Source organism: Prionailurus viverrinus, chromosome F2, assembly GCF_022837055.1.
Source record: "Prionailurus viverrinus isolate Anna chromosome F2, UM_Priviv_1.0, whole genome shotgun sequence".
Lineage (NCBI taxonomy): Eukaryota > Metazoa > Chordata > Mammalia > Carnivora > Felidae > Prionailurus > Prionailurus viverrinus.
In genome coordinates, this window is record NC_062578.1 from 33,069,796 (window position 1) to 33,096,914 (window position 27,119).

The window sequence follows — 27,119 nt, forward strand, 5'->3', positions numbered from 1 at the left end:
TCTCAGACTAAATTAGGTTCCTCTGTGGGCCTCTCTCAGCGCCCAGTATTGTTCCTTCACAGCACTTCTGGTTTTTACTGTTGCGTTTCTTTGTGGTGACAGTATTTGATTTATGTCTGCCTCTCTTCCTCCATGAAGGCAGGAAAGATGCCCAGTTTTTCTTATTATTGTATCCTCAGGCACTATCATTAAGGCTCAAACATAGTGGATACCCAATTTGTATTAATTCATCTCCTTTGTTTAGAGAGACTTTGGTTTTCCCAAGATCATAGAGTAAATTCATGACAAAACTACAATCATAAACTATTCCTTTAGATTCAATAACTGACTGTGTGAATATGCAAAACAGAAGGAGAACAATTCAGAGTTAAATAAAAGGAGACAGCCTTACCTAAAGGGAAATAGGACCCACAATCATACCTTCATAACCACTATGTTCAACTGCTTAGTTAAGCAAGTTATTTCACTAGTGATGCCTTTATGACAAAATATGAGTCTTAAATGATAATTTTCTCAGAGGATCTTTATAATTTCTATAAAATACAGTATTTTATTTTAAATACTAAATAGTTTATAATAACTTGTCCTAAAAATGACCTGAAGGTCTGGCAGTATTAAAAAATCCCATTTACTATTAAGGAAAGATGACATTTCAATAGTCTGCATACCATTTGAAAATTTTAGTTTTTGACAATGCTAAAGACATCTTCTAATACAGCTTTTTTTTCAGGATGTAGAACAATGTCCTAATTGCTATGAATAAAGTTTTCAATTAACGTGCATTGTGTTTTAATCTGTCAGTATAGAACTGTTTTAGAATTGTAATCTCTCGAGTGTTTTCAATCTTGTGGCATCCTTCTACATTTAAAGAATTTCTGCTTAGGGGCACCTGGGTGGCTCAGTCGGTTAAGCATCCTACTTCAGTTCAGGTCATGATCTCGTAGTCCGTGGGTTCGAGCCCTACGTCGGGCTCTGTGCTAACATCTCAAATCCTGGAGCCTGCTTCAGATTCTGTGTCTTCCTCTCTCTGCCCCTCCCCCACTCATGTTTTGTCTTTCTGTGTCTCTCAAAAATGAATAAATGTCAAAAAAAAATTTTTAAGAATTTCTGCTTAAAATGGCTCAATAAAAATCATTAGCTAGATGATAGATAAATAGATAGATAGATAGAGATAGACATGATAGATAAATCTATCCTTACCTGCCACAGAGCAAGAGCCTTAATCAGCCAAATAGTTACAGAGCTTGAAGCTTTCAGATGGCTTTCCGCTACACAAAAAAGCTAGCCTTGAACAATTCCCAAAATAATTTGTTTGTCTTATATAAAACCTGTTTGGCTTATAAGTACGCAAAAGATCAGTATTGTTGTGTTGCTAACTGACTGTCTAAGCAATCTGTGCTCTTATTAGTTTATTTTCCATTTCTCACACTTGGCTAAGAAAGACATAAGCATTTGCCACTAGTGGATAGAGTCAGGAGTTCCCTGTGAAAATAGATTCTCATGAAAGGAAAACAGAATGGAGAGGCTGGACAATATAAATAGCTTACAAAGTGTTAACAATTTTATCCACAGTAATCTCTCATAAACTACACTCTGCTTGAATTTGTGGTTAATTTTTTTTCTCTTTTTACTAGTGGTGCAAACTTGGGCAAGTTATTTAATACTACAAAATATGTTATTTCATCCACGATGTGAGCAAGAAATTAATTTCTGCATCATAAGATTGTTCTGAGGATTAAATGAAGTAACATATGTATAATGATCAGCATTATGCTTGGTATATTTTTACTGCATAATCAATGTTAACTACTAATAATTGTTAACAGTAACCATTAACAATAATGATGAATGTATTTCTCTGACTGATATTGACGTAGCATCGGCCCTGTGAAAAATAAACTGGGAGGTCAGTTGGTCCAAAACAGTCTATTGTGATGAATCCAGATTATTCTGTTCTATGGTTTTCCCTTTTCCTGCTCCCAGCGCATTCTGGTTGGAGCTAAACACACTTGCAGAGAGAGGACCCTCAGCTATTTCCTTTAACCCCAAGCGGCCTTGTTTTTGGTTCTGAAAACAGAAATCACTTAGTTACATGTAACAGGGATAATTGTATGTAAAAACTTTCTAACTAGGTATTAAGGAACTGAAAAAGCAAAAAGAAAACACTATGGTGTAATGGAGTTAGCCACTACAGGAAGCAGCTACCAACTCCAAGTTTGGGAAAACAGAGGATGAGGTTGGGGATTATCAAAATTTAATGTAGAAAAGGGGAGTTACAGAGCAGAAACTCTGCTCAGCTGGTGCTGCTTTATCTGAACCCAAAGGGGGAACTTGGGGTTTGAAACCTAGACCTTCTTAAGGGAAGGTGAAGGGACTGTCCTGCATGTGTTGCAAAGTCACTTAAACTGGAGTCATCTGAGTAGTGACTGAGTGGGCTAAGCCCAGCAAGGAGCCAGTTGGTCCCCACGGAAATGTAGTTGGCAGAGTCCCAACTCCAACTGTGGTTAAAGGTGGGTCTGAAGCTGAGAGATAATAGCTTAGTCTCTGACATACATCCACATCCTATTGTTATCCGATTTCTGCCAGGTTTGGGGATTTTAATGTGACTGGGGATTTTCAACCCTTAGATAGTTTCAGCTTAGAAAACTGCTTTACGTAAAGCGCCATTGTATTGTCATTGTTCTGATACATTGGCCCAGCAGTAACTTTTCTAAAGACTAAATGAGTGTTCATGGCTACGAGGATCATGAAGATTATCACTAAATAATAGACTTGAATGATTATTCTAAACTTAAAAAAAAAACTTAAAAACTTAAAAAAACTTAAAAAAAATTTTTTTTAATGTTTATTTATTTTTGACAGAGAGAGAGACAGAGCATGAGTGAGGTAGGGGGAGAGAGAGGGAGACACAGAATCTGAAGCAGGCTACAGGCTCCGAGCTGTCAGCTAGCACAGAGCCCAACACAAGGCTCAAACTCAGGGACCATGAGATCATGACCTGAGCTGAAGTCAGACACTCAACCGACTGAGCCACCTAGGCGCCCCTAAACTTTTTTTATATTACACAAAGCATTGCTCAATAATTTACAACAATAGATGGCATTTTCTTCTAAAAGGTCAAGTCTGACTCTAAATGAAGGACATTACATGGTATTAAAACTAAAGATAAATATTTATGCCCTTCCAAGTTAAGTAAAAAGAGATACATACATTTAAAACTATATTGAATCCCCCCAAGGAATGTTTTCCATTTCTGAGATATTAGCAGTGTTAATCCAATCCTTTTTCAGTGGTATCAGGAACAACACTGAGCCATTTATAACCTCCAGGATGAGTAAGTTTCTGTTAATAGAGGAAAAGAAATGCCTAAAGTGCTTTACCATATAAAAAACATGTACACATATTAAATGATGTGAAATAGGTATCGTTCAACTCTGGCACAATTTTGACCTTGTGTATCTTAACAGAAGAGAAGCTATTACAGTTGTCGTTAATGAAAAAACTCCACCTCAAGTTGAAGTTGTTGAGGTTATTGATTATAGAGCACAGTATATATTCTCAAATATTGGGAAAACATATTAGCAAGAGGCAATGTATGTTTCATCATGCAAGTTTAAATTACCATCCAATAGAATATTATACCACTTAAAACATTTGGAGATAACAGCATGGTACACTTGACAAAGGGTATTATTCGGAGTAAGAAGGCATGAATTTCAGGCCTAGTTGTGCATGTGCTGACTGTTTAAACTTAGCCAAGTCACTTCATCACTTTTTTTTCAAGTTTTCTTCATGGGCAAAATGACCTAACAATAGCCACATTACAGAATTATAAGCATTAAATAAGAGCATCATTTTACTCACTTATAACCTCACAACTGCTGTTTGAATATATTAACTTTTTCATTACCCAAAGCTGTATACAAAACATAGCAGATAGCAGAGTTGTGCAAAAGATAAAGATTATATAAATATAAGGCAAAAAAAAATTGCAAAAAAGACCACTCAGGATTTCAACCACCTTGCCTTTAAAAATGTTTTTAATGTTTATTTATTTTCACGAGAGAGAGAGACAGAGCATGAGCAGGGGAGGGACAGAGAGGAAGATACAGAATCTGAAACTGGCCCCAGGCTCTGAGCTGTCAGAGTAGAGCCCTATGGATTCGGGGCTCAAACTCACCAACTGTGAGATCATGACCTGAGCTAAGTCAGATGCTTAACTGACTGAGCCACCAGGTTCCCCATCAGCCACCTTGCCTTTAAAATCATGTCCAAGATCCAGGGAGACAACTTCAATGACAATCTTAGAAAATTTCAATAACAGAAAAACAACAGAAGTTATTCATTTACTGGTCTCCAGTGGAGCGTGCCTTTGAAAATTCTCTGTGGATTCAGTTGTAACCAAAGGCTTACTTGAAGTCGGGTGGAAATTATAGACAGATTTTATGAATTTTGAGTAGTTCAAGCAGTATAGAAAATAGATATAACTATAAGCTATAAGAATCATTCACGTGGATTTCAAATATATCCCTTCTGAAAAATAAAGAGGCACCTTAATCTGATTTTGTAGACTATACAACTATCAGAACTTAAGCATGCTGAAGAGGAGGGTTTAAGGTTGAATCAAGACACAGAGGAAGATCTCTGATGCTCTGGTTACTGATTTTCACATATGCTAAAAAGCCCCAGTGAGGTCATGGCTCTGAACTTGTTCTCAGGTTTTGACTCTAGGCAGCCTAGTTTTTGAGCCCTTAGTCCAGACCACATATTTTTGTTAGCATTAGCCACATTAACTTTTGACTCACAAGTGATTAAAATGAAACAACTCTTCTCATGAAGGAAATTTAGAAAAAAAAAAACAACAGGTAATTACCAATTCTTGAAAACTATCTATCTAAATAACTTATCTAAAATTAAAATTTAGTGTTCAGTGACAAAATATTATGCAAATATTACATTTTTTTTAATTTTAAAATCACATTAGTGAAAAATAAACATAAGTCAAAGTTTCTCAGGTAATTATTAGAAGATGGTATGTCTACTTGAGAAAATGCATCACAGCAATTAAAATAAACATTAGGAAGACTACATACCAGGCTTGAGAAATGTTTTTAATTTAAACCAAGGAGAATTAGCCAGAATACATGACCATGCATAGATTAGGTTCTCAACTATGTGAAAAATAAGGATACCTGTGGAAAATATTTAGAAAATGATAGTACTTTTAGAGTATGATGTTGGGAGTTATGTTTTTTTCATGTATTTTTTCAAGAATTCTGCTTTATTACTATTAAAGCTTAATACTAACCAGGTTTTAATTAAAACAAACATTCAAAATCACATTCATTTTATATGTCACTATGCCTTTAAATTGCCTTTGTCCAAAACACAACTAATTTTTATTTATTTATTTATTTATTTACTTATTTATTTATTTATTTATTTACATTTCTTTATTTTTGAGAGGCAGAGAGCATGAGTGGGAGAGGGGCAGAGAGAGAGTGAGACAGAGAATCTGAAGCAGGCTACAAGCTGTCAGCTCAGAGCTGGGTGCAGGGCTCGAACCCATGAACTGTGAGATCATGACCTGAGCCAAAGTCAGATGCTCAACCCACTGAGCCACCCAGGTACCCCACACAGCTAATTTTTAATAGCTAATATCTATATCCTTCTTAGAAACAAGCTATGTTTATTTTTATCAGGTGTATAAATATTAAGATTCTTTACCAGTTTTTATCTTTTACTGGGTAATAAAATTACATATCTCAGATACTATTAAAGCAAACAAAATGCAAAACAAGAAATGACCACATGAAAAGTAGATATGTTTATTAAATAAAGCAAACTAAATCCTCAAATTTCATTAATGGGTTGTTTTTATTAAAATCTGGTTACATTTATTTTATTAACTGCTCGAGAGTAGGTCTTTTAGGGTTCTTATTTTAAGGTAGACATTGAAGAAGGAAAAATTATGTGTTTGGCTTCATTATAAATAATTATCTATTTGACCAATAAATATTAGAGGGAAAACAGTATTCTATGCATATCAGGGAAACTGAAGAACGATTAAAGAAAAAGAGAGGGTAAATAATTCTAACAATTGAAGGAACAAAACAAGTGAGAGGAAAAAGTTTTCAGCTTTTAACTGACCTTTGAAATTTAGATTCTATTTAATTCTCTTGCATTTGCGATCTTTGCTGTCAGTCTGTAATTCTAAGTGGACTATTTCCATGGTCTCGACAATATTTGCTAATCTAATACCTTGTAAAGGCAAAATTTCTTAGATTAGCTATAAACAGAATTCTGATGAGAAAGCCAATGAGTTAGCTTTCACCTACTTCCGTCTGCATTTAGAAGAACCCCTGCATCCCATCTTGAATCCTAGAAAATCTGCCCCCACTTCCCATCCTTCTCTTGTTATGTTTTTGTGCCTTCGGACGATATCCAGGCTTCTTTCCTTTTATTTCTGAAAAAGCAAGTGTAGCCAATGAAAATTAAGAAACTCCTCAGCTCCATTAAATTTTGTAAATTCAAAATTATACTGACATGTGAAGTGTCCATACCCTTCTTTAGCTTTTGTTGTTGTTGTTAAATTTGTTGTTGTTATATATCCCTTGTCAAAATTTAAGTTCTGATATTGCACATCTTCCCATCAGAATGGCAGAAAGAATTGGTAAAACTTTCCCTACTTCTTGATGAGAAAGGAGTTATTGCCCTTTGAAGCAACTCATCAAGGGTTACGCTCTTATAGGAATTGACGGCAAAGGGCACCACGCATACTGAGTATGTTTCTGAGTATGTTTCTAAACACATACTGAGTATGTGACATACTAAAAGTATGTCACAACTACAATGAACAAATGCAGCTCTGTTTTCTCAACATGAGATTAGGCCCGGCCAACACTGGAGGCTTTGCAATCCTTGGTCGGGGGAAGCAATAGAAATAGTGATAATCATTTGTTTCACTTTCCTGTAAAATATTCTTGAATTACGTTGTAACTGGAGTAGTGGTGACTATGGTGGCTTTACTTGGCCTGCATTTTCATTATAGCGTTCTTCTTCCATTGTTGCATAGGTTAGTTGTTTGTGCTTTAGAAATTTTCTTCACCCAATTTATAGATCAGCTTAATTAATGAACCAGCTAAATTGCACTTTCATGGCCAGGGGAGATGGTCCTTCCAAAACATGCTGCCCCTCATCTGAAGCAGCAGCATCTACCCGGGAAGAGATGAGTCAATTGCCATATTTTTTCCCCTCGACAGTGTTGGGTGTTAGAGCTCCTAAAAAGTGCCTTCATATTTCGGTTCACTAGCTTAAGGTGCTCTGTGAATTCAACTTATAAATAAGTGATGTGGTCCTTGTTTTGTGATTGAAATGAGGGGCAGGCTTAGTTGACCCTTTTGATTTTCCAGCCCCCAGTGGTATGGATGATATTCATAACCCTTTTCAGCTTCATCCTGACGCTTCCCTTTGAAGTAAACTATAATGTGCTGACCTCCATGACCCATTCTTTGCTAGCAGTTCTTTGGTTCTAATGGACTTTGCTTATTCACAGAGGATGGCACCTCTCTTGAACTCTGTCTCATTCCATTTCTTTTCCTTTCCAGACATCTCTTAGTTTCTCCCCAGCATGCTTCCAAATAGTTTTTGAACACTTTAGCTGTCTAATGCGGGAGACATTCACAGGACTAAGTTCTGCTTCGAGTGTGGTTTATATACTACTTTTTTGCCCCCATAGTATCAGCGTTTTCAATGTTTCTGAGTGAATATTTGGACACCCACCTATCTTAGTTTTTGTTATATTTCATATATCATTTTCTAAAAAGGGATTCATCTGTATATGTAAATAAGATGTAATGTTATAAAATAACCTGTTGTAGAATTTTTTTCCTTCGTATTATAGAAATTCACTTCTGACTTCCATATTAGATTATTCTTACTGACTGTTTTAAAGCAGTTTTGAGAACATAATCCATATAGTGGTATCACAATAAAGTAATATCAATGATCATTCTAAGTTCATTCTAGTGGATAAATAGTAACGCATCTTGTTCACTGGTAAATTAATGACTAGTACATCCTCATGTTTTTCCCTGACTTTTTACACTTCTCAGATGTGCTAAGTATGTAAAAATTTGCTGTTTTTTGAGTATGCAGTATGAAGAATATGAAGTTTTTGAATCTATGCATTACATATGTATATAAATGAGTAAATACTCTCATACTTTTATTCCTTTCATTGTTTAGTGGAAATGCATTGATTGTGGTGAATATCATTTTTTCACTTTTTGGTAAAAGCTTCTAGGATTTTTATTGGTACTTTTTTTTGGTTAGAGAAATTTTCAACAGCTTACTATACAAATATCACTAGTCTCAATTTGCATGTCTAGCAACTGGTCAGAATAATAAAAAGATATCCCAATACGTATTTCCACAAGGACTCTCTACTCAACAAAATTTTGTCCTCTTGCTAGTGCCATTTTATTTAAACTCAGTCTCCTTGTTTTTACAGTCTGGGGACTCTTTTGTTACTTAAAAAGTCCTTAGAGACAGGTATGGCACCATGTTGATTTGTCTCTCACAGCTGTTCTCTTTAATCTACAGTTACTTCAAAATGATTTTCCTGATGAGCTGTGTTATGATGGAACAATAATTTCCTTTGCTTTGTTCCTGATTCTGCATGATCTTTCCCTCTTTTCAAGCTACTGTGCTAATAAGTGTTGATGTGTAAGAGGAAGATTTCTATTCTAAGAAGGGTAAATCTGTTAAATGAAGCAAAGAAATACTCAGGAACAAAGTTTAGCATAGTTTCAACAAATTGCACGGTACCATTGGAGCAAAGTTCCTTGACCTATCACACTTTAAAGATGAGTTCATATTGGAGGATCAGATACTAATGTCTAGAATACACAGACTATATCAGCGTCCTATCTCTTTAGTGAAAAACGAAACTTCCAATAAACACCTGTGTGCGAACAACGATAACAGAAACATTTACTGACACTTTTTACAAGGCCATTTTCTTAACCATTTCACACATTTGATAGAACACTTAGGCATAAACCAACTCTCAGCCATGCTTGTGTTTTTGTGAAGGTTATTTGATTACCATGGGCGTGTGCCCCCACCTCCCCGTGCAGTAATTCCACTGAAGCGTCCCAGAGTGGCCGTCACAGCGACTCGCAGGGGTAAAGGAGTCTTTTCCATGAAAGGGGGATCAAGATCTACCGTCAGTGGGTCATCTTCATCGGGCTCCAAATGTAAGTAACCTTCCTTATTTTACTTATGTTTCAAAAAGGGAGGGGCTGCTCATCATTTGCATGAATGCCTATATACAATAAATTAATAATCATGGAGTTTCTGCTGTGCACAGAGTATTAAGGAAATATATAATGGATGAGAAATGGACTCGGCTTTCCATCAGGCTACATTTCAGTAGGGGAGACAGACACAAGCATGAATAACAAAAACCCAGGACCAATTTGAAAACTTTTATCAGAGCAAATAACATGCTTTCGGCCCATCTGGTTTGTGACATATTACAGTCCTGAAATATAACATGTCGCTTTTAGGGAAGAAAAAAAAATTCAAACGAGAGTACATATACTACCTTTCAGAGAAGTAGTATACAAAATTAGCACATGCTTTGAATATTTGAGCACTGGGATAATAAAGATAGGCAAATGATATAATAGAGATGTTAAAAATGTAACTTGCCATATTATTCTAAATCATTATGGTGTCTGAAAGCATATATTATGTCACAAAAAATAAAATAAGGTTTATGTAACTTCACATGAATTAGTGAAAAGTAGAGATACAAGCTTTCTGACTAAACACGCTGCTAAATTTTTATATAGAGGGATTCAGAAAAGCTCTAATTTGTTATTAGAATATTATTCAGAAGATAAGAAAATTTCTTGCATTCTTTGGGGTTACTTTGTAGCAGAGAAGAGGCAGACAGTAAGCAAACAAATTAGAATACGAAATGTTACACAGATCACTGCTATGTCAAAGGATAAAGTAATATAAAGCAAAAGAGAAAGTTTCACAGGATGGTCTATGACTACCTCTCTGAAAAAAGTGGCATTAGAACAGAGACCTGATGCAAGGAGGGAAGTAGGGGGTGAGCCTGAAGCTCTCAGAGACAGAGCATTGTGGGCAGAGGAATATCGGTGTTGAGACCTTAGGTTAACAGTCAAGGAACACCAGAGAAACCAATGTGGCTCAGCAGCGTGAGGGAGGGAAAATGTAGGCTGGAAATAAGAGAGAGGTAGAGAGAGGGAAAGTTCCAGAGTAGCGTGGCAGGCCATTGTGGTGACTTTGTAGTTGTTCTGCATCTCAACATCTTCGGACAAGTAAGGCAAATACTATTATCCCAATTTTAAATTGATGGGTAAACACAGAGAAGATCACGTAGCCAAGACTAGAACCCATGTCTCTTCATTTTCCTCCCCACATCCCATCTACTGTAGAACATTGCTTTTTCCCGGGCACCTGGGTGACTTGGTCGGTTGGGCGTCCGACTTCGGCTCAGGTCATGATCTCACGGTCCGTGAGTTCAAGCCCAGCGTCCGGCTCTGTGCTGACAGCTCAGAGTCTGGAGCCTGTTTCAGATTCTGTGTCCCCCTCTCTCTCTGCTCCTCCCCTGTTCATGCTCTGTCTCTCTCTGTCTCAAAAATAAATAAACGTTAAAAAAAATTAAAAAAAAAAAAGAACATTGCTTTTACCTTAGTACCATCACAAGTACTAAGAAAGAACATTGTTGAAATATTTTTTTACATGAGAACGTGCAAAAACATAGTTGCCAGAAGCACTAATGCTTCTGGTAAATGACTCAAGTGTGTTTTGCTCAGAATCTGACTTAGCTAATATAATCTAAATAACAAATTAAATTGATTTACAGTTCCCTACGTACTCATTTATCGATTTATCTATTCTGAGAATAAATATGAATACTCTTTTTGAGTCTTAGTAATAAAAGAAAAATTAGTTTCTGCAGCAATCTCTAAACAGTCTTATATGCTCTCATATTATTGTCAAAAGCAAAGAAAGTTCTTGAATTTGGTTCTTGCTGTAAAAAAATTGAACTTTGAATTGCCTGCTAGCTTTATAGAAGACTTTTTTACTATGGTCATACTAATTTAATTTCAGACGAGATCGGGCGCGTTCAGGGTGGTATGGCCGTAGACTAATTTAATTTCAAATACACGTATCTTAAGCATCTGCAGTCACTGTTGCCTCGTAGTCACTTTTAAAACGGTGTTTATCAGTGGGGGCTTTATTGGCACTTTGATCATGGAAGTTCTACCCTGTGTAAGAGTATTCTGAGCTTTGTTGAACTTTAGCAGTCTTGACCCCCCAAACCCTAAATGCCAATAGTACTCCTCAGTCTTTGTAATGACTGTACATACAATTACATATTTCTAAATCTTCCCTGAGGAGATGCTACCACTAATGGTTTGGAACCACTAGCTGGTGGCCATTCTTGGGCAAGCACAACTAGGTGGGACTCGGCCACTTGATTGCTATGCACCTCACTGTTGCAGAGAAGAGGAGTTGTGTCCGAAAGTTGCTTGGAAGTAAGTATCTTAATATTGACATCGTTCCATTGTTTTTTGGCATTTTTATTTTTTGATTTCTAGTTTTCTTGGATCATGGAGAGAACATGGGGATTATAAAAATCTTTTTTTGAAGATCTTATAAGAGCTTCTTTTGGTTCCATAATAATCAGATGTTCTAAATGAAATGTAGAATATATTTTCTACTTTTCATATAGACCAGAGTGTGTGTTTTACCTTGTCGATCATATTAACCAGTCCTCCCTAGACTTGCTCTTTTGTGGAAAATTATGTCAAATTCTGAGAGTGATTATTTAAATTCCTCTACCATGATAGTGACTTTATAAAGTTTTTTCTTTTCTTGAGGTTTGGTTTTATATCCCACGTTGCTTGGTGGTTTTTATATAGTGTTTTACATTAGTAACAGGAAAAAGAATAATAGCTAACACTTTTTTGGTGGTTATAACAACTATTGTTCAATCACACATTAACACATATATTAATTTGCATATATTAATTCATTTTAAAATATTAATTTTACATATATTCATTCATTTCTTATAAGTGCCCTATAAATGAACTATTATCATCATTCTTATTTTGTAGATGTGGAAAATGAAGCATAGAAAAGTTAAGTAATATCCCTAAAGCCACAGAGCCATTCAATAACAGAACCAAGAACTACAGCCAGGTTCTAGAGCATCTGGTTCCAGAGTATAATCTCTTGAGTCTGTGGCCTTTTCCGTACTGACTCTCTATAACCTCTTGGAGAATTATAACTGTTACATTTATATAATATCCCATTTACTATTTTTGAGCTTTTAATTCTGATTTGTCTGGTGCTTTTATCCTTTACTGCTAAGGCTTTCTTTTGGTTCACATTTCCCCCATATATCCATTTATTATATTTTATTTTATTTTATTTTGTTTTATTTTATTTTATTTTATTTTATTTTATTTTATTTTTAATTATTTGAGAAAGAGAGTGCAAATGAATGGTGGAGAGGAGCAGAGAGACAGAGGGGAGGAAAGGCACACAGAGAGAGAGAGAAAGAGAGAATCACAAGCAGGCTCCCATCATGGAGCCCGATGTAGGGCTCAATCCCAGGAGCCTGAGATCATGACCTGAGCCAAAATCAAGAGTTGGACACTCAGCAGACTGAGCCACCCAGGTGCCCCTATATTTTGGTCTTTCTTTGTGTGTTAGTTTCCTAGGGCAGCTGTTATAAATTATTATAAACTGCATGGTTTAAAACAACAGATATTTGGAGGCTGGAAATCTAAAATCAAGGTGTCAGCAGGGCTGTGCCCTGTCTCTGGAATTTCTAGAGGATAAATCGGTGCCATTCCTTGCTCTTAGTTTCTGGTACACCGGCAGTCCTTGGCATTCTGTGATGAGCCACACCACTCAAATCTCTGCCTTCACTGTATTTTGGTGTCCTCCTCTGCGTCTTTGTGTCTGTGTCTCTTCTCTTTGTGTGAGGACACTAATCATATTGGATTAGGGCTTAACCCTAAATGACTTCATCTTGGATACATCTGCAGAGATCTATTTCCAAATAACGTCACATTCACAGGTACTGCAACAAATCTTTGGGGAGAACATAGTTCAACCCATAACACTGTACTTTATTTTTGTATATTTCCTAAAACCAACATATCTCAATTTTGATTTTGAAAACAGTATGAAATTCTTTGTTAGGGAAATTTCATTCTTTTACATTGATTGGATTAATTAGTATATTGGATTATATTCCTTCCATCCTTATTTCAAGTATATAATTTATCATTTCCTCTTTTTTACCTTTCCTTATGCTTGCTTAATGAATTTTCTTTTAATTCTTATCTCTTCCATCATAACGACCTTAATTTGGATGTTCTACCTGGCCTTTCAGTTTATTCATGGTTATATTAACATATTAAAAAGTTATAGATAAATCTGTACTCAGCTATTAATCTCTTAAAGTCAAAATGTAGCTATACTACCTTCCATCCAAGCATGAACTTTTGAAAGCTTTTCCTTCCTCACTGACTCTACACCAACCACCTTACCTCTATACCCCTTGTCTCCAAAAAGCTCATGTTTTATACGTAAACATTGGAGGTTGAGTTCCCAGCTTCTGTTACATATTTATATATTATACATCTTTTATTTTTCAAATATTCTTATTTGACAATTCCCAAGGTCTGTCATCATTATTACCCGTTAGGTACAATTTGGGTATTGTACCCAATGGACTCAATTTAAAATTTTATAAGATTAATTATTTGCATCTGTTCTCATTTAATTCTTAATTTTTAGGTTGCTTCTAAAATAATTTTCTTGGGGGCGCCTGAGTGGCTCAGTGGGTTAAACGTCCAACTTTGGCTCAGTTCATGATCTCACAGTGAGTGAGTTTGAGCCCTACACTGGGCTCCATGCTGACAGTAACAGCCTGCTTGGGACTCTCTCTCTCTCTTCCTCTCTCTTTGCCTCTCCTTTGCTCTCTCTCTCATAATAAATAAATACAAACTTTAAAAAAAATAAAATAATTTTCTCAGGTAAATTAATAACATAATTTCTGAACCTATACACATCCAAAAAAGTCTGTTTCCCTCATATATGTATATTTTGAGTTGATCTAGAATTTTTGCATTATGCTTCCTTTCCTCCCTAACATCTGATGTACATTATTTCAACATTTTTAAAAATATTCCAACATCTTATAATTTCTGGTGATTAATCCATGGTAAATTGAAAATATCATAATTAGAAAATGCATTTCATACCTAACCTTCTGACCACCATAGCTTAACCTAGCGCACCTTAAATGTGCTCACAACACTTCCATTAGCCTACAGTTGAGCAAAATCATCTACCACAAGGCCTATTTGTAATAAAGTTCAATATCTCGTGTAATGTATTGAATATTGTACTGAAAGTCAAAAACAGAATGGTTGAATGGGTTCAGAATGGTTGTAAGTGTATCAATTGTTTACCTTCCTGATCACATGGCCAACTGGGAGCTATGGCTTACAGCTGTTGTCCTTCATCAGGAGAGAGTATCCTATCACACCTCAGGAAAAAACCAAGAATCAGAATTCAAGAAACAATTTCTACCGAATATATATAGCTTTTGCACCTTCATAAAGTCAAAAAATCATAAGTTGAACCATCGTAAGTCAGGTGTTTCTGTTTAAGGGTGCCATGCATTTTTATCAACATTTTCTAACATTGTTTTTGCATCCACAGTATCCACCCGTTCTAGCTGTTTTCCTCTGTGCTCTGTTAATTGTGCTGTGCTGTGCTCTGTTAATTGTTTGCTTTCTTACAGAACTCCTCAACATCTGTGCACATGAAGATGTTTTTGTCTCATGGGCAGTGAGGGGCTAAGAGAAAATAGAATTTTTATAAAATTGACTAGTAGTTACCTTGGACTTCTCTTTTGACGTGTGAGAAGGCCTCTTTGTTCTCAGGTGTGCATTGTGATAGGCTGTCTACACCCAACAATGCATCTCCCCTCAAGGAATGCCTCTGGAGTCAATGGGACTCTCAAACTCTTCAAGGATTAAATACTGTAAGGTGCTACGTGTCATCTTCTGTTCGCTCTAGGAGAATTTACTGAAGCTCCTTTCTCCTCTCCCACCAACCCAGGGGTCAGTCAGTAACATTATTCCCTGCCTTCTAGCAAAGGCAAGCAAAGCCTTTTCCAAACACGTGTATACTTAGTACCTTCCCCCACCCCCACATGTACAAATGCTGTGTTCCTAAACCTCCACCTCCTTTCAGGAGACATGAAGCCTTAGGTATATATGGATGTTCCTCCAGTTTCCATATCAACCATAACTTATTAATCCTATTTTAGAATTTAATTTAATATTATTTTTTGGGAGTTGAGTCACCCAAACATAGAATATACTCATGTTTCTACCTCTACTTAATATCCAAGTATTGAAAATTTTATTGACTTTTCTTCGTACATTGGGATAAATAAATACTGAAAGGCAGTTTGTAGAAAAGCAAATCGCTAAAGTCAGCTACTTGGAAAAATAATCCAAACTAACTTCATGGTTTGTTACTAAACTACGTGTAAGATAAGACTCTCTTCTTAAATCCAGTGATAGAAACATTGGTTTAATTTGTTCTTCTCTTCCTGGTTTCCTGTGACAGATGTGATCGTCTTCAGGGAAAACTAAGTGAAACTATACTTCTTAATATAAACCAGAGATGTTTTGAAATAAATTTAGTGTATTTTAATTTCTAGCATCATTTGGAACTGTGCATTCCAGAGTACCTTTGTTACTCTGGAAAGATGAGCACAAGTAACAAGTAGAAATATTAGATAAATCATGGGATGAAAATATTTTGTATAAAATATTTAACCGAAATTTACTGTGGACATATTAATTCTCAAGTTATGTTAATTTTAATAAAATTATTAGTATAGAAAAACAACAGACTGACAACAGGGAGCAAATATCTTATGTGTGTTTCATTTACTTCTTTTAGAGGCTTAATTCATAAAAACTAACTGCAGATTAGTGTTATTTTAGTAAAATACAAATCTAAACAATCTAATCTATATATATAATCTAATCTATATATCTATCTATATATCTATATATAGAATCTAATCTATATCTATATCTCTATATCTCTATATATAGATATATATATCTATCTATATAGAGAGATATAGAGATATATCTAATCTAATATATATATATATAATCCACTAGCAAGCACAACTAAAATCACAATTGCACATTCTCTCTAAAAGCATATTGGCAGACTGTGTTTTATATATGTGTGTGTGTGTATAAATATTCATTAATTAATAGCACTTTTATAATTAGCCTGGTGCCTGGGAATAACAATGGTTTTCAAATTTAAATCACAAATGAAAAATTCGAATGAAGTGTAAAATATGCTATGTTAATATTGGCTTAAGTGAATGAATATTTACAGAGGTACATCTTGCTCTTTTATTAATAGCTGTTTCCCAGTATTTAATGACTTGGCGAGTACACAAGAGGAAATTAATGTTATAGCTGGGACAACTTGTCTTTTCTTATTTCATAATTTTAATCTGATTAAACTCTGCTGTGGAGAAAAAAACCACATAAGGAAAAAATATATTAACACTGTAATGTGCCAAAGTTGAATATGGGTAAGTGTTTAAAATAGATTGCTCTTTTAAAAAATTAAATTACCGCTAGGTATTTGTCCCTTTGCAAATCAGCTTGCACTAAAACTCCACAATTATTCCCCCTTCTCACGGTTTCACTTTCCACAGTTTCAGTTACCCATGGCCATCCAGGGTGCAGACACCGATGCTCTTCTTTCTGACGTTTCATCAGAAGGTCAATAGTAGCCTAACACCTACGTCATTCCCCTCACTTCTCTCACATGGGCATTTTATCATCTCACAAGAAGCATGAGTACAGTACAGTAAGATACTTTGAAAGAGAGAGAGAACATGTCCACGTAACTTTATTAGAGAACGTCGTTATAATTGTTCTATTTGTTATTAATGTCTCACTGTGCCTAATTTACAAATTAAGCTTTATCAATGGGTGTGAATGAATAGGAAAGGACACAGTATAACAGAGGTCAGTACTATCTGCAGTTTCAAGCCTCCACTGGGGGTCTTGGAGTGTATCCCCCAACTACTGCAATCAGTTTGTCCTGTCCCATGGAATAAGATAAAAAGATGATGTTGCTAACAAGCATTTTGCCGAAAAGAAGACATAAATACTTATGAGCTATAGCTGTAGTTTCTTAGTAGAAAAATGTGTGCCCTCTGGAAAAAAAATATTAAATCAGTTTTAAAATAATTTAAATTCTAATGTCTGACAAGAAAAACCATAGTAAGTTTTGATGTCTTTGGGGTCCTCTCCATGTACTTTTGATGACAGAATGGTGATAGATTTAACACAAAAGCCCTGAAGGACCTAACAGGAAATTAAAGACAGTTCACTTAAATGTAAGAAATAGTTGTTGAGAAATTACCCCCAAGACTAAGGAAGTAGTGGTATGGGGGTTTTCTTCAAAAGCATGTTGTTTAAATATGGAGACAAAGCATCAACCAGAGACACAATTTTAATATCCAGCAAAATATCATTAACCATCCCCATCCGTCTATAATTTTGGCCAAAAGACCTATTATGCTTTTAGGTTTTAAGGAACAAAATTACTGTTGGCCAGAGGGTTTAGAGAAGGCTTAATGGAGGATATTGAGTTAAGTTTAGATGGATAAGTGGATTTGGAAAGATAGAGTTAGAGACACTCTTATTTTCCAGGACACAGTACCTAGGTGGAGAAGAGCAGAGGTTTTGCTGTCAAATTGCCTTGGGTGGAATCTTTATTAGACAACCTACTCACTTTTCACCTTGGGGAAATCTTTCAATCCCTATATGCCTCCGTTTTCTGTCTGGAAAATGGAAATAACAACACTATGCATCCACTAGGTTGTTGTGGGAATTAAGTTACTTATGCTTATAAAGTTCTTAGACGTGTCTTGTCACATAGTCAATGTTCAATGAGGTTTATTATTATTATTACTACTACTATCATTATTATAACAGAGTATAATAGTTAAAAGTATGAGATATAAAGTGGCTATAACTGGAATCCAGCAGTGGCTCTGCCATTTACTAGCTGTGTGTTTTGGGGCAACATATTTTGTTTGTTGTACCTTAGTTTGGGAAGTACAAATGATAATCTTATTGCCCTCTCTGTAAAGGTTTTGTGAGGATTAAATGAGCCAACATACATGAAACTCTTAGAGAGTGTCTCATATTCTAAAAATCTTAATAATAAAGTATAATAGCCATAATAATAGGAGTTATTATTAATTATTATTATCTAAAGCAAAAATTTATTGCTAGATATGTCAGTTAAAAAACTGAGGATATTGGGGCACCTGGATGACTCAGTTGGTTAAGTGTCTGACTCTTGATTTTGGCTCAGGGCATGATCTAGTGGTTCGTGGGATCAAGTCCCATGCCGGGCTCCATGCTGACGGTGCAGAGCCTGCTTGGGATTCTCTCCCTCCCTCTTGCTCTCTGCTCCTCCTGGCTTGTCTGCTTGTGCTGTCTCTCACAAAATAAATAAATAAACTCAAAAAAAAAAACCCAAAAGAAATTGAAGATATAATAATTAAGCAAAACAAAAGATAAAGTTGGGTAACAGGACAATGGAAAACTGTGGACAACATTGAAGAGTTTGAATTTCATCCCAGGCTGAGGGAAAGACTCAGCAAAGTGATACCTGATCAACACAATAGTTTGAGAAATTTGTATGACGGTTATATTTGTCTGCTAGGGCTACCACAATAAAATACTATAGTCTGGAAGGCCTAAAGAGCAAAACTATTTTCTCACAGTTCTTGGGTCTAGAAGTTGGAGATCAAGGTGTCGTGAGTGTTTCTTCAGAGGCTGTGGGGGAAGCTGCTACATCAGCCCTCTCTCCTTGGCTTGTAGGTGGCCATCTTTCTCTGGGTCTTTACATCATTTTGTGTGTGTGTGCAAGTCCCAATTTCCTTCTTGTAAGTACACTAGTCATATTGGAGTAGGGAATATTGGATCGAGTGACCTTGTTTTAACTTGATTACCTCTTTAAGGTCCCAATCTATAAATATGGTCTCATTCTGAGGTACTGGGGGCTAGAACTTCAACATGTAAATTTTAGAGGGGACATAATTCAGCCCATAACATGAATGTAATATGCATATAAAACATATGCATATGCATATAAAACAAAGTATGGAGATCTTGGCATATCCTTCGATGTTTTCTTATTTTAAGAGCCAAATTCTTGGATATTATTTAGTTAAGTAATTAGTTTAGGAAAATGGGATTCAGGCCCATTTAGCTCATCTTGGTAAACATAACTGAATTTCTCAGATGCACATGGGCTTCTGTCTGAACACAGACTAGCACTTTGTATAAACAGTAATAAATCCCTGCTAACATCACAACCCAATATTTAGATACAAAGCAGCCCAACCAAAATAATTATAGTGTATTTATAATAAATAAGTAAATATATTTGTGAGCATCTCCTCTGGGCTTTTTTACCAGGTTTTAATGTGGCTCATTAATATAACAACAAAAAAAGGCAAATAACAAAACATTTGATAAAATCCTAATATCAATATAGATTGTGGGCATTTGAGATGGTTTTCTCAGGTCTTCTATACAAGTTATGTTTTTCTTTTTGCTCTACTGAAAGTTCCAGAAAGGGTCTAATCTTTCCATTGTGGGATTATAAAAGTTTGTGAGCATTAAATCCTATCAAAACTCTTAATAACATGTTTTACCTCTGCTGTTTCTTCTGCTGCTTTTTCCTAGATCAGGTGCTGACAAGCAGAGCCTTGACTAGTCTTCATCCTCGACTAGTTTTCTTGGCTCTACGTGGTCCCCCAACCCATTAATTCCATGCCCAACTGCAGAATTATTCAAAATCAAATAGTTTGGGGATTCCTCACTCAAATCTCAAAATTGCTACCATTTACCTAATAAGAATGGAAAATCTTCAGTGACTTTTCAAGATCTATCCAATCTGCTACTTCCATTTCCAATTTCCCCCCATGCTTCCCCTCACTTAAATGAACTCATTTAAATGTTTTAGACTTATATTCATATACCTCCACCTGAATGCCCTTTCCTTTATCTCAAGAAATCTGTTATCAACTGTGTTATCTATCTTATATGTAGATAATCACTATTAATAATTTTACCTGGCTCTCAAGGTCCAGCTCAGGTAAGACCACTCTTATGAAATAAGTTTGGACCCCTCTGTGCTACAAAGGCATCATCATAAAGCCAAACCAATTGTTCATCTTCTTGTTACAGGACTTAAGCCTGTTGCTTCATGTTATGGTTATTTGTATATACATCTATTCTCTCCACTATAGATCACAAATTCATTCTTCAGGTTACTTTTGCATTGCACAGGGTATACTCTTACATAGGTGTGGAATATTTGTCACCAATATTATTTTTGTCTTTCACACTTTATTTTTTTGTTTTTCATATATTGCATAGTTGACTATGAACTGCATCTTTAGAAATGCTACAACTCAGAGAAAATTAGTGATAGTTTTGAGTCAAGTAAAACAAGGGGACAAATTCTGGCCTATATTCAGGGGTCTAAAGGAAACCAAGATGTTGATGCTCATTTTCAAGCTCTGTAATTTAAGACTTCCTACCTCCTTTACTTAGAAGACCATTTTTGCTCGCTGAAATCCAAATCATCCTTCCAGTCGCAGTTCAGGGACCCATTCTTTCATGAATATTTTCACAGCCCTTGAGCCCCACAAAAACTAATTTTAGTTGTCTTTGCCCACATAGTTGACATAAGTTCAGTTCATCAGCACCTACTACATGACTACATAACTGCCAAACTAATATTCCATGAATGAAATAAACATGTTTTCAGGTTCTTACAATCTGGTGGGGGAGGCCAAAAAATAGGAGATAACTTCAATATCAACCAATAGGTACATTTCACTTATTCCTCCACTATTTTACATATTTCACGTTCATGTGTATTATTTTAACTTGCTGACACGTTTGCCTCCTCCACTAATTATAAATTCCATGAGGTTAAGGAGGCAGTTCATTATGATGAGCAGCTTGTGGCATGGAGAGGGGCGGGAAAGAATCAAACAAACAAAAATAAAGCATGGCCTTGGAGTCAGGCAGCCTACTCCAAACTTGATTCTGTTGCCTTTTTGCTAGGCAGATTTTTGAGTTTCTTCTGTTTTTGTTTTAAGAATGTGGAGATAGATATTTTTAAGTATATTTCTTTATTTTGAGAGAGAGAGAGAGAAAGCATGAGCAGGCTAAGGGCAGAGAGTGGGGAGAGAGAAAGAATCCCAAGCAGGCTCCACACTGTCAGCAAAGAGCCTAATGTGGGGCTCCAACTCACAAACCTCAAGATCATGATCTGAGCTGAAGTCAGACGCTTAACTGACTGAGCCACCCAGATGCCCCACAAATAAATTTAAAAAAATTTTTTAATTTTTTATTTGCATTCCAGTTAACATACAGTATAATATTCATTTCAGATATACAATATAGTGATTTGACACTTCCATACAACCCCCAGTGCTCATCGCAAGTGCACTCCTTAATCCTTATCATCTGTTTAACCCGTCCCCCTACCCACCTGTCCTCTGGCAACTGTCAGTTTGTTCTCTGTAGTTAAGAGTCTGTTTCATGGTTTGCCTCTCTTTCTCTCTCTCTTTTTTTCCCTTTGTTCATTTGTTTTGTTTCTTAATTTCCATAGATGACTAAAATATCATATGGTATGTGTCTTCCTCTGACTGACTTATTTCACTGAGCATAATACTCTTTAGCCCCATCCATGTCGTCACAAATAGCAGGATTTCATACTTCCTTATGGATGAGTAATATTCAATTATATATATGTATGTACACATATGTGTATATATATGTATATACATATATATACACATATGGCATCTTCCTTATTTTTAAAATTTTTTTAATGTTTATTTATTTTTGAGAGATAGAGACAGACACAGTGTGAACAGGCAAGGGGTAGAGAGAGGGAGACATAGAATCCGAAGCAGGCTTCAGTCTCTGAGCTGTCAGCACAGTGCCTGACACGGGGCTCAAACTCTCAAACCATGAGATCATGACCTGAGCTGAAGTCAGACACTTAATCGACTGAGCCATCTAGGAACCCCAACTTCATCCTTGTTTTTTATGCAGATCTAGGGTTCTGGGTTGGGTTCAGGCCAGTGTTAGGTTTAGGGTCAGGGTGAGGGAATGTGCCTCGCATCCTGCACTTCAGAGACCTCCCCAGGGTATTAAGTTTAGGGTTAAGTGTTAGGGTAAGCGTTAGGAATTAGACGTTATTGCTAGGCAGTCTTAAACATGTAACATCTCTAACATTCACTTGTCTAGCCCATAAAACAATTTTCATAATGCATATTTTGTATACTTATCATAAAGATGATGACACAAGTGCAGCTGGTAATGATGTGCTAGATACATGGGTGCACACAGCAGGTATTTGAAGAATAATTGAATTAAAAAACGCACTCATTTTCCATTTTATATTCTCTTTCTAAAAACATATAGAAAGAATTAGTATAGATGTATGTGGGCATAGGTATTATGACTCACATATATGCACAAATAGGTAATTCCTTTTTTCTAGGAAATTCCATTCATGGATGTGGTAATTGCCAAACTATAGTTACACATATAAATGGACAATTACACAAATTGCTTCGATTTATTGTAGCAAAATTTTTTAGAGTCTAACTTTTGAAAACTATTTACAAAGGTAGCAAATTAGCTTCTGCGTGTTCAACTAGCTTCAAATATATGAATAAGAAGAAAGGGACAAACAGAAACAGAAGTAGAAAAATTGAAGTGATGATGATAAAGATTTCTTAAATACACTTTATGGAAACCAGTGGTCTTCATTTTTTCTGGATTTGACTGAATTAAAATTAACACGGTTTCTTAGTGCACAGTGAGAGAAAGAACTAAAACTGACAATCATATAGTTCCCATCAAATGAAGCTGCATGGCACAATAAAGAGTGTAGAATTCATGGTCAAAAGACCTAGGTTTGAGCCTGAATCCTGTTCAGATTATTACATCACACAAAGTCACCGTATGACTTCGAGAATGTCATGTAAATTGTCAGGTTCTCAAATTCCTTTACTGATGAAGTAGTGTATGTAAACATGACTGATAAATTAAGTTCTATGCAAATTATAGTTATTCCCTTATTATTTATATTTAAGTAATTTATCAAAGGCTGGGGAAAGTAAATAAAAAGAGAAACAGGGGCGTCTGGGTGGCTCAGCTGGTTGAGCATCCGGCTTCAGTTCAGGTCATGATCTCACAGTTGGTGAGTTCAAGCCCTGCATCTGGCTCAGTGCTGACAGCTCAGAGCCTGGAGCCCCCTTCAGATTCTGTGTCTCCCTCTCTCTTTGCTCCTCCCCCACTCATGCTCTGTCTCTCTCTCTCCTTCAAAAATAAATAAAAACATTTAAAACATTTAAAAAAAATAAAAAGAGAAACAAATTAATGTGAATTATTGTTAATTATTGTCCACATGGTTGCAAACATTTTTAAATTTTCAAAATTGTTCCTAATAAACATGGTGTTGGTGAAGGAGGGTATATAATTATTTAGACTAGGATTTCTAAGGCTTGACGCTATTGACATTTCTGATCAGATAATTCTTTGGTGTGGTGTGGGGGGCTATTCTGTATGCTGTACAATGTTTAGCAGACCAGATGCCCACAAGATGCCTGCCACCTCTCTAAACTGTGACGATCAAAAATGTCTCCTGACATTGCAAAATGTCCCATGCAGGTCATTACCCTCTGTTAAGAGCACTGATCTAGACAGTTAACTAAAGATTCTTTATTTGTCCCTGAATAGACTTGACCCACAGGTGACTAAAATAAATTGAAAAATTTTCACCACATAAATCAGAGTTGCACACATCTTTTTATATAAAAAGATGGTATCATCTCATATGCCTAATTTCCTTTTTGGATTATATCTCATCTCTCAGGAAAAGGCACAAACATTATCTTGTTGACTGTATCAGAATGTAATAACATTTATCACCAAATCATTGAACTCTTTAGAGAGAGCAGGTCTGAAATGATTTAATGTGGCTTCTTTTTTTTTTCCAAAGTAAAATACTATAGTGATGGTTTAGGAAAAATATTTAAGATTATCTGTATGATGTAACCTGACTCCTAGCTTCTCTAGTATTGTTCTTGCCTAAAAGCAAGCCAAAGTAATTTGTTCTAGGAACTTTATTTTTATTCACTTATCATTTTGCTGATCTTGAAGAATAATTCTAAATTCAAGTCCTATAATCACTCATAGAAAAATAAAGTATTGCCTCTGGACAACCAAACATTTTCTTATTATGACAGTATGTTTTCTTTTGTCTGTACTTTTGCAGGGTTTTGTTGTAAAATTTATGTAAAGGAAAAGAGGAAAAGACATTTTTCCTTTGAAGATAATATTATTTTGCTTGTTTCAAGTTTTTTATTTCTTTTTTTTTTATTTTTTTTTCAACGTTTTTATTTATTTTTGGGACAGAGAGAGACAGAGCATGAATGGGGGAGGGGCAGAGAGAGAGGGAGACACAGAATCAGAAACAGGCTCCAGGCTCCAAGCCACCAGCCCAGAGCCTGACGCGGGGCTCGAACTCACGGACCGTGAGATCGTGACCTGGCTGAAGTCGGACGCTTAACTGACTGCGCCACCCAGGCGCCCCAGCAAGTTTTTTATTTCAATTCTAGTTAGTTAACATATAGTATAATATTAGTTTCAGGAGTGGAATTTAGTGATTCATCACTTACATACAATGCCCAGTGTTCATCACAACAAGTGTCCTCCTTAGTACCCATCACCCATTAGCCCATCCTCCCACCCATATTCCCTCCAGCAACCCTTGGTTTGTTCTCTATAGTTGAGTCTGTTTCATGGTTTGCCTCTGTCTCTATTTTTTTCTTCCTCCTATATTCATCCATTTTGTTTCTTAAATTCCACATATGAATGAAATCATATGGTATTTGTCTTTCTCTGACTGACATATTTCACTTAGCATAATACATTCTAGCTCCATCCTCGCCATTGCAAATGCAAGATTTCGTTTTTTTCTTTTTTATGGCTGAGTAATATTCCATTCTGTATATATACCACATTTTGTTTATCCACTCATCAGCCAATGGACATTTGGGCTCTTTCCATAATTTGGCTATTGTTGATAATACTGCTATAAACATTGGGGCACATATACCCCTTCGAATCTGTATTTTTGTAGCCTTTGGGTAAATACCTAGCAGTTCAATTCCTGGGTCATAGGGTAGTTCTGTTTTTAACTTTTTGAGGAACCTCCATACTGTTTTCTAGAGTGGCTGCACCATGAAGATAGTGATGGGGTTTTTGGAATAATGGTAGGGTTTGGAGATGATGGCCAAGAAAGAATTCTTGAGACATCTTTGGTGCAAAAGGTGATTATATTAAAGCACAGGGACAGGACCCATGGGCAGAAAAAGCTGTTCAGGAACATGAAGAGACACTAATTATATACTTGGGAGTTGGGGAATGTAAAATCAAGGGGAAGGTTCCAAAAGGATTTTAACATACTACAGAAGACTCACAGGATACTGGAGGCCCAGCTATTGTCAGGCTAAAGCAGTTTTTCCCTTTATCAAAGCATTAACATTAAGACAGTAGGGAGTTCCTGGAGAAACGTTTTACTCTGCCAGCCTCAAGTATTTGTCAGTGGGCTGTAGGTTATAAGGAAATTTAATTTCATCTGCCATTTCCTTCTGCCTTTGTTTCCCACATCAGATAGCATTATTGATGTCTTCTAAAACACCTATTAGGTATATATTCTCAACTACTAGGGCAAACTCAGCCTATTTAATAAAATAAAATACTGTCTCTAACTGGATACTCCCAAATTTATTTTTCTACCTTTGATCTCTCCCATAAACTCCAGACTCATATACCCAACTGCCTCTTTATCACTTGTATTTGGATACTAAGAGGCATCTCACAATTAACAAGTCTAAAGCAAAACTTATGATATCCCCCTACAGCCTGAACCTCCCCAAGTCTTCCCCTATCCTCATAAATGGCAATTCCGTCCCTCCAGTTATTTAAGCGAAATATTTTGGAGTTCTCTCTGACTTTCCTCTTTCACCTACACTTTATCTCCAATCGATCCACAAATCCTTTCCCCTCAACCTTAGAATATATGCAGAATCTATTTACTTCTCACCACCCAACTGCTAGTTCCTTGGTCCAATCCAGTCTGCCATCTGTCCCTTGAATTATTTCCACAGTCTCCTTAGTGATCTCATTGCTTCTACCTTTGCCCCTTAAGTCTTTTCACATCACAGACTCAGAATGATGCTCATCAAATGTGGAATTTAAGAAACAAATTGTAGCAGTGAATCACACACAGAGAGTCGGGACACAGAGCCTTTTCTTTCCAGGAAGCAGCTTTATTCATGCCAGCAGGCTAAACAGGCTCTGCAGGCTAAGACCCAAAAGGCTGAGCCCCTAGCTCAGCAGGGAGTTGCCTTTTGTACAATTTTTGCTACTTTGTCTCCCATATATGGTAACATAAGTCTGATTCGTTGGTCTATGTTACAGAGTCATGAGGAATGTCACGTGTACATAGCCATGTTGCCTTCCCTTGTCTTGAGGTTTTCCCCACATTCCTTAAGGAGGGGATCTACCACATTCCACCCTTTGATGCTCAGACCCCCTATTTTGGTTTAAAGAACATCATCTTGGTTGAGAGTTTATATTTCCATAACATCATCACGTGTGGCCATTTTCCTTTTGACCATTACCTCAATGAGGATGGAGACAGACTGTATAACCAGGAGACCTAGGCAAGGTAGGATTAAGCAAGCTCCCAAAATTCAAGAGGATAATCCCCATGAGGGTTTTGAATCCCCTGAGAGTTGAAAATCATCCACCAAATAACTCCCTGGGGCCCCAACCTTTCCAGGTTTGGACTGGGACATGAGCAACCTT

The 27,119-nt window shown here is 36.2% G+C and overlaps 1 protein-coding gene across 19 annotated transcripts in view; it reads left to right on the forward strand.

The window, feature by feature from the left end:
• The window catches only part of RALYL (RALY RNA binding protein like), a 711,896-nt gene that overhangs the window by 616,371 nt on the left and 68,406 nt on the right, over window positions 1-27,119 (forward strand). For all 19 annotated transcript variants that reach the window (XR_007148511.1, XM_047842032.1, XM_047842035.1 and 16 more), the window contains one exon: window positions 9,097-9,260. Coding sequence is in view for 18 of the 19 variants with exons in the window: in XM_047842032.1 (XP_047697988.1) it covers window positions 9,097-9,260 (164 nt within the window). In the remaining variant the exon portion in view is untranslated. The remainder of the gene's footprint in view (window positions 1-9,096; window positions 9,261-27,119) is intronic.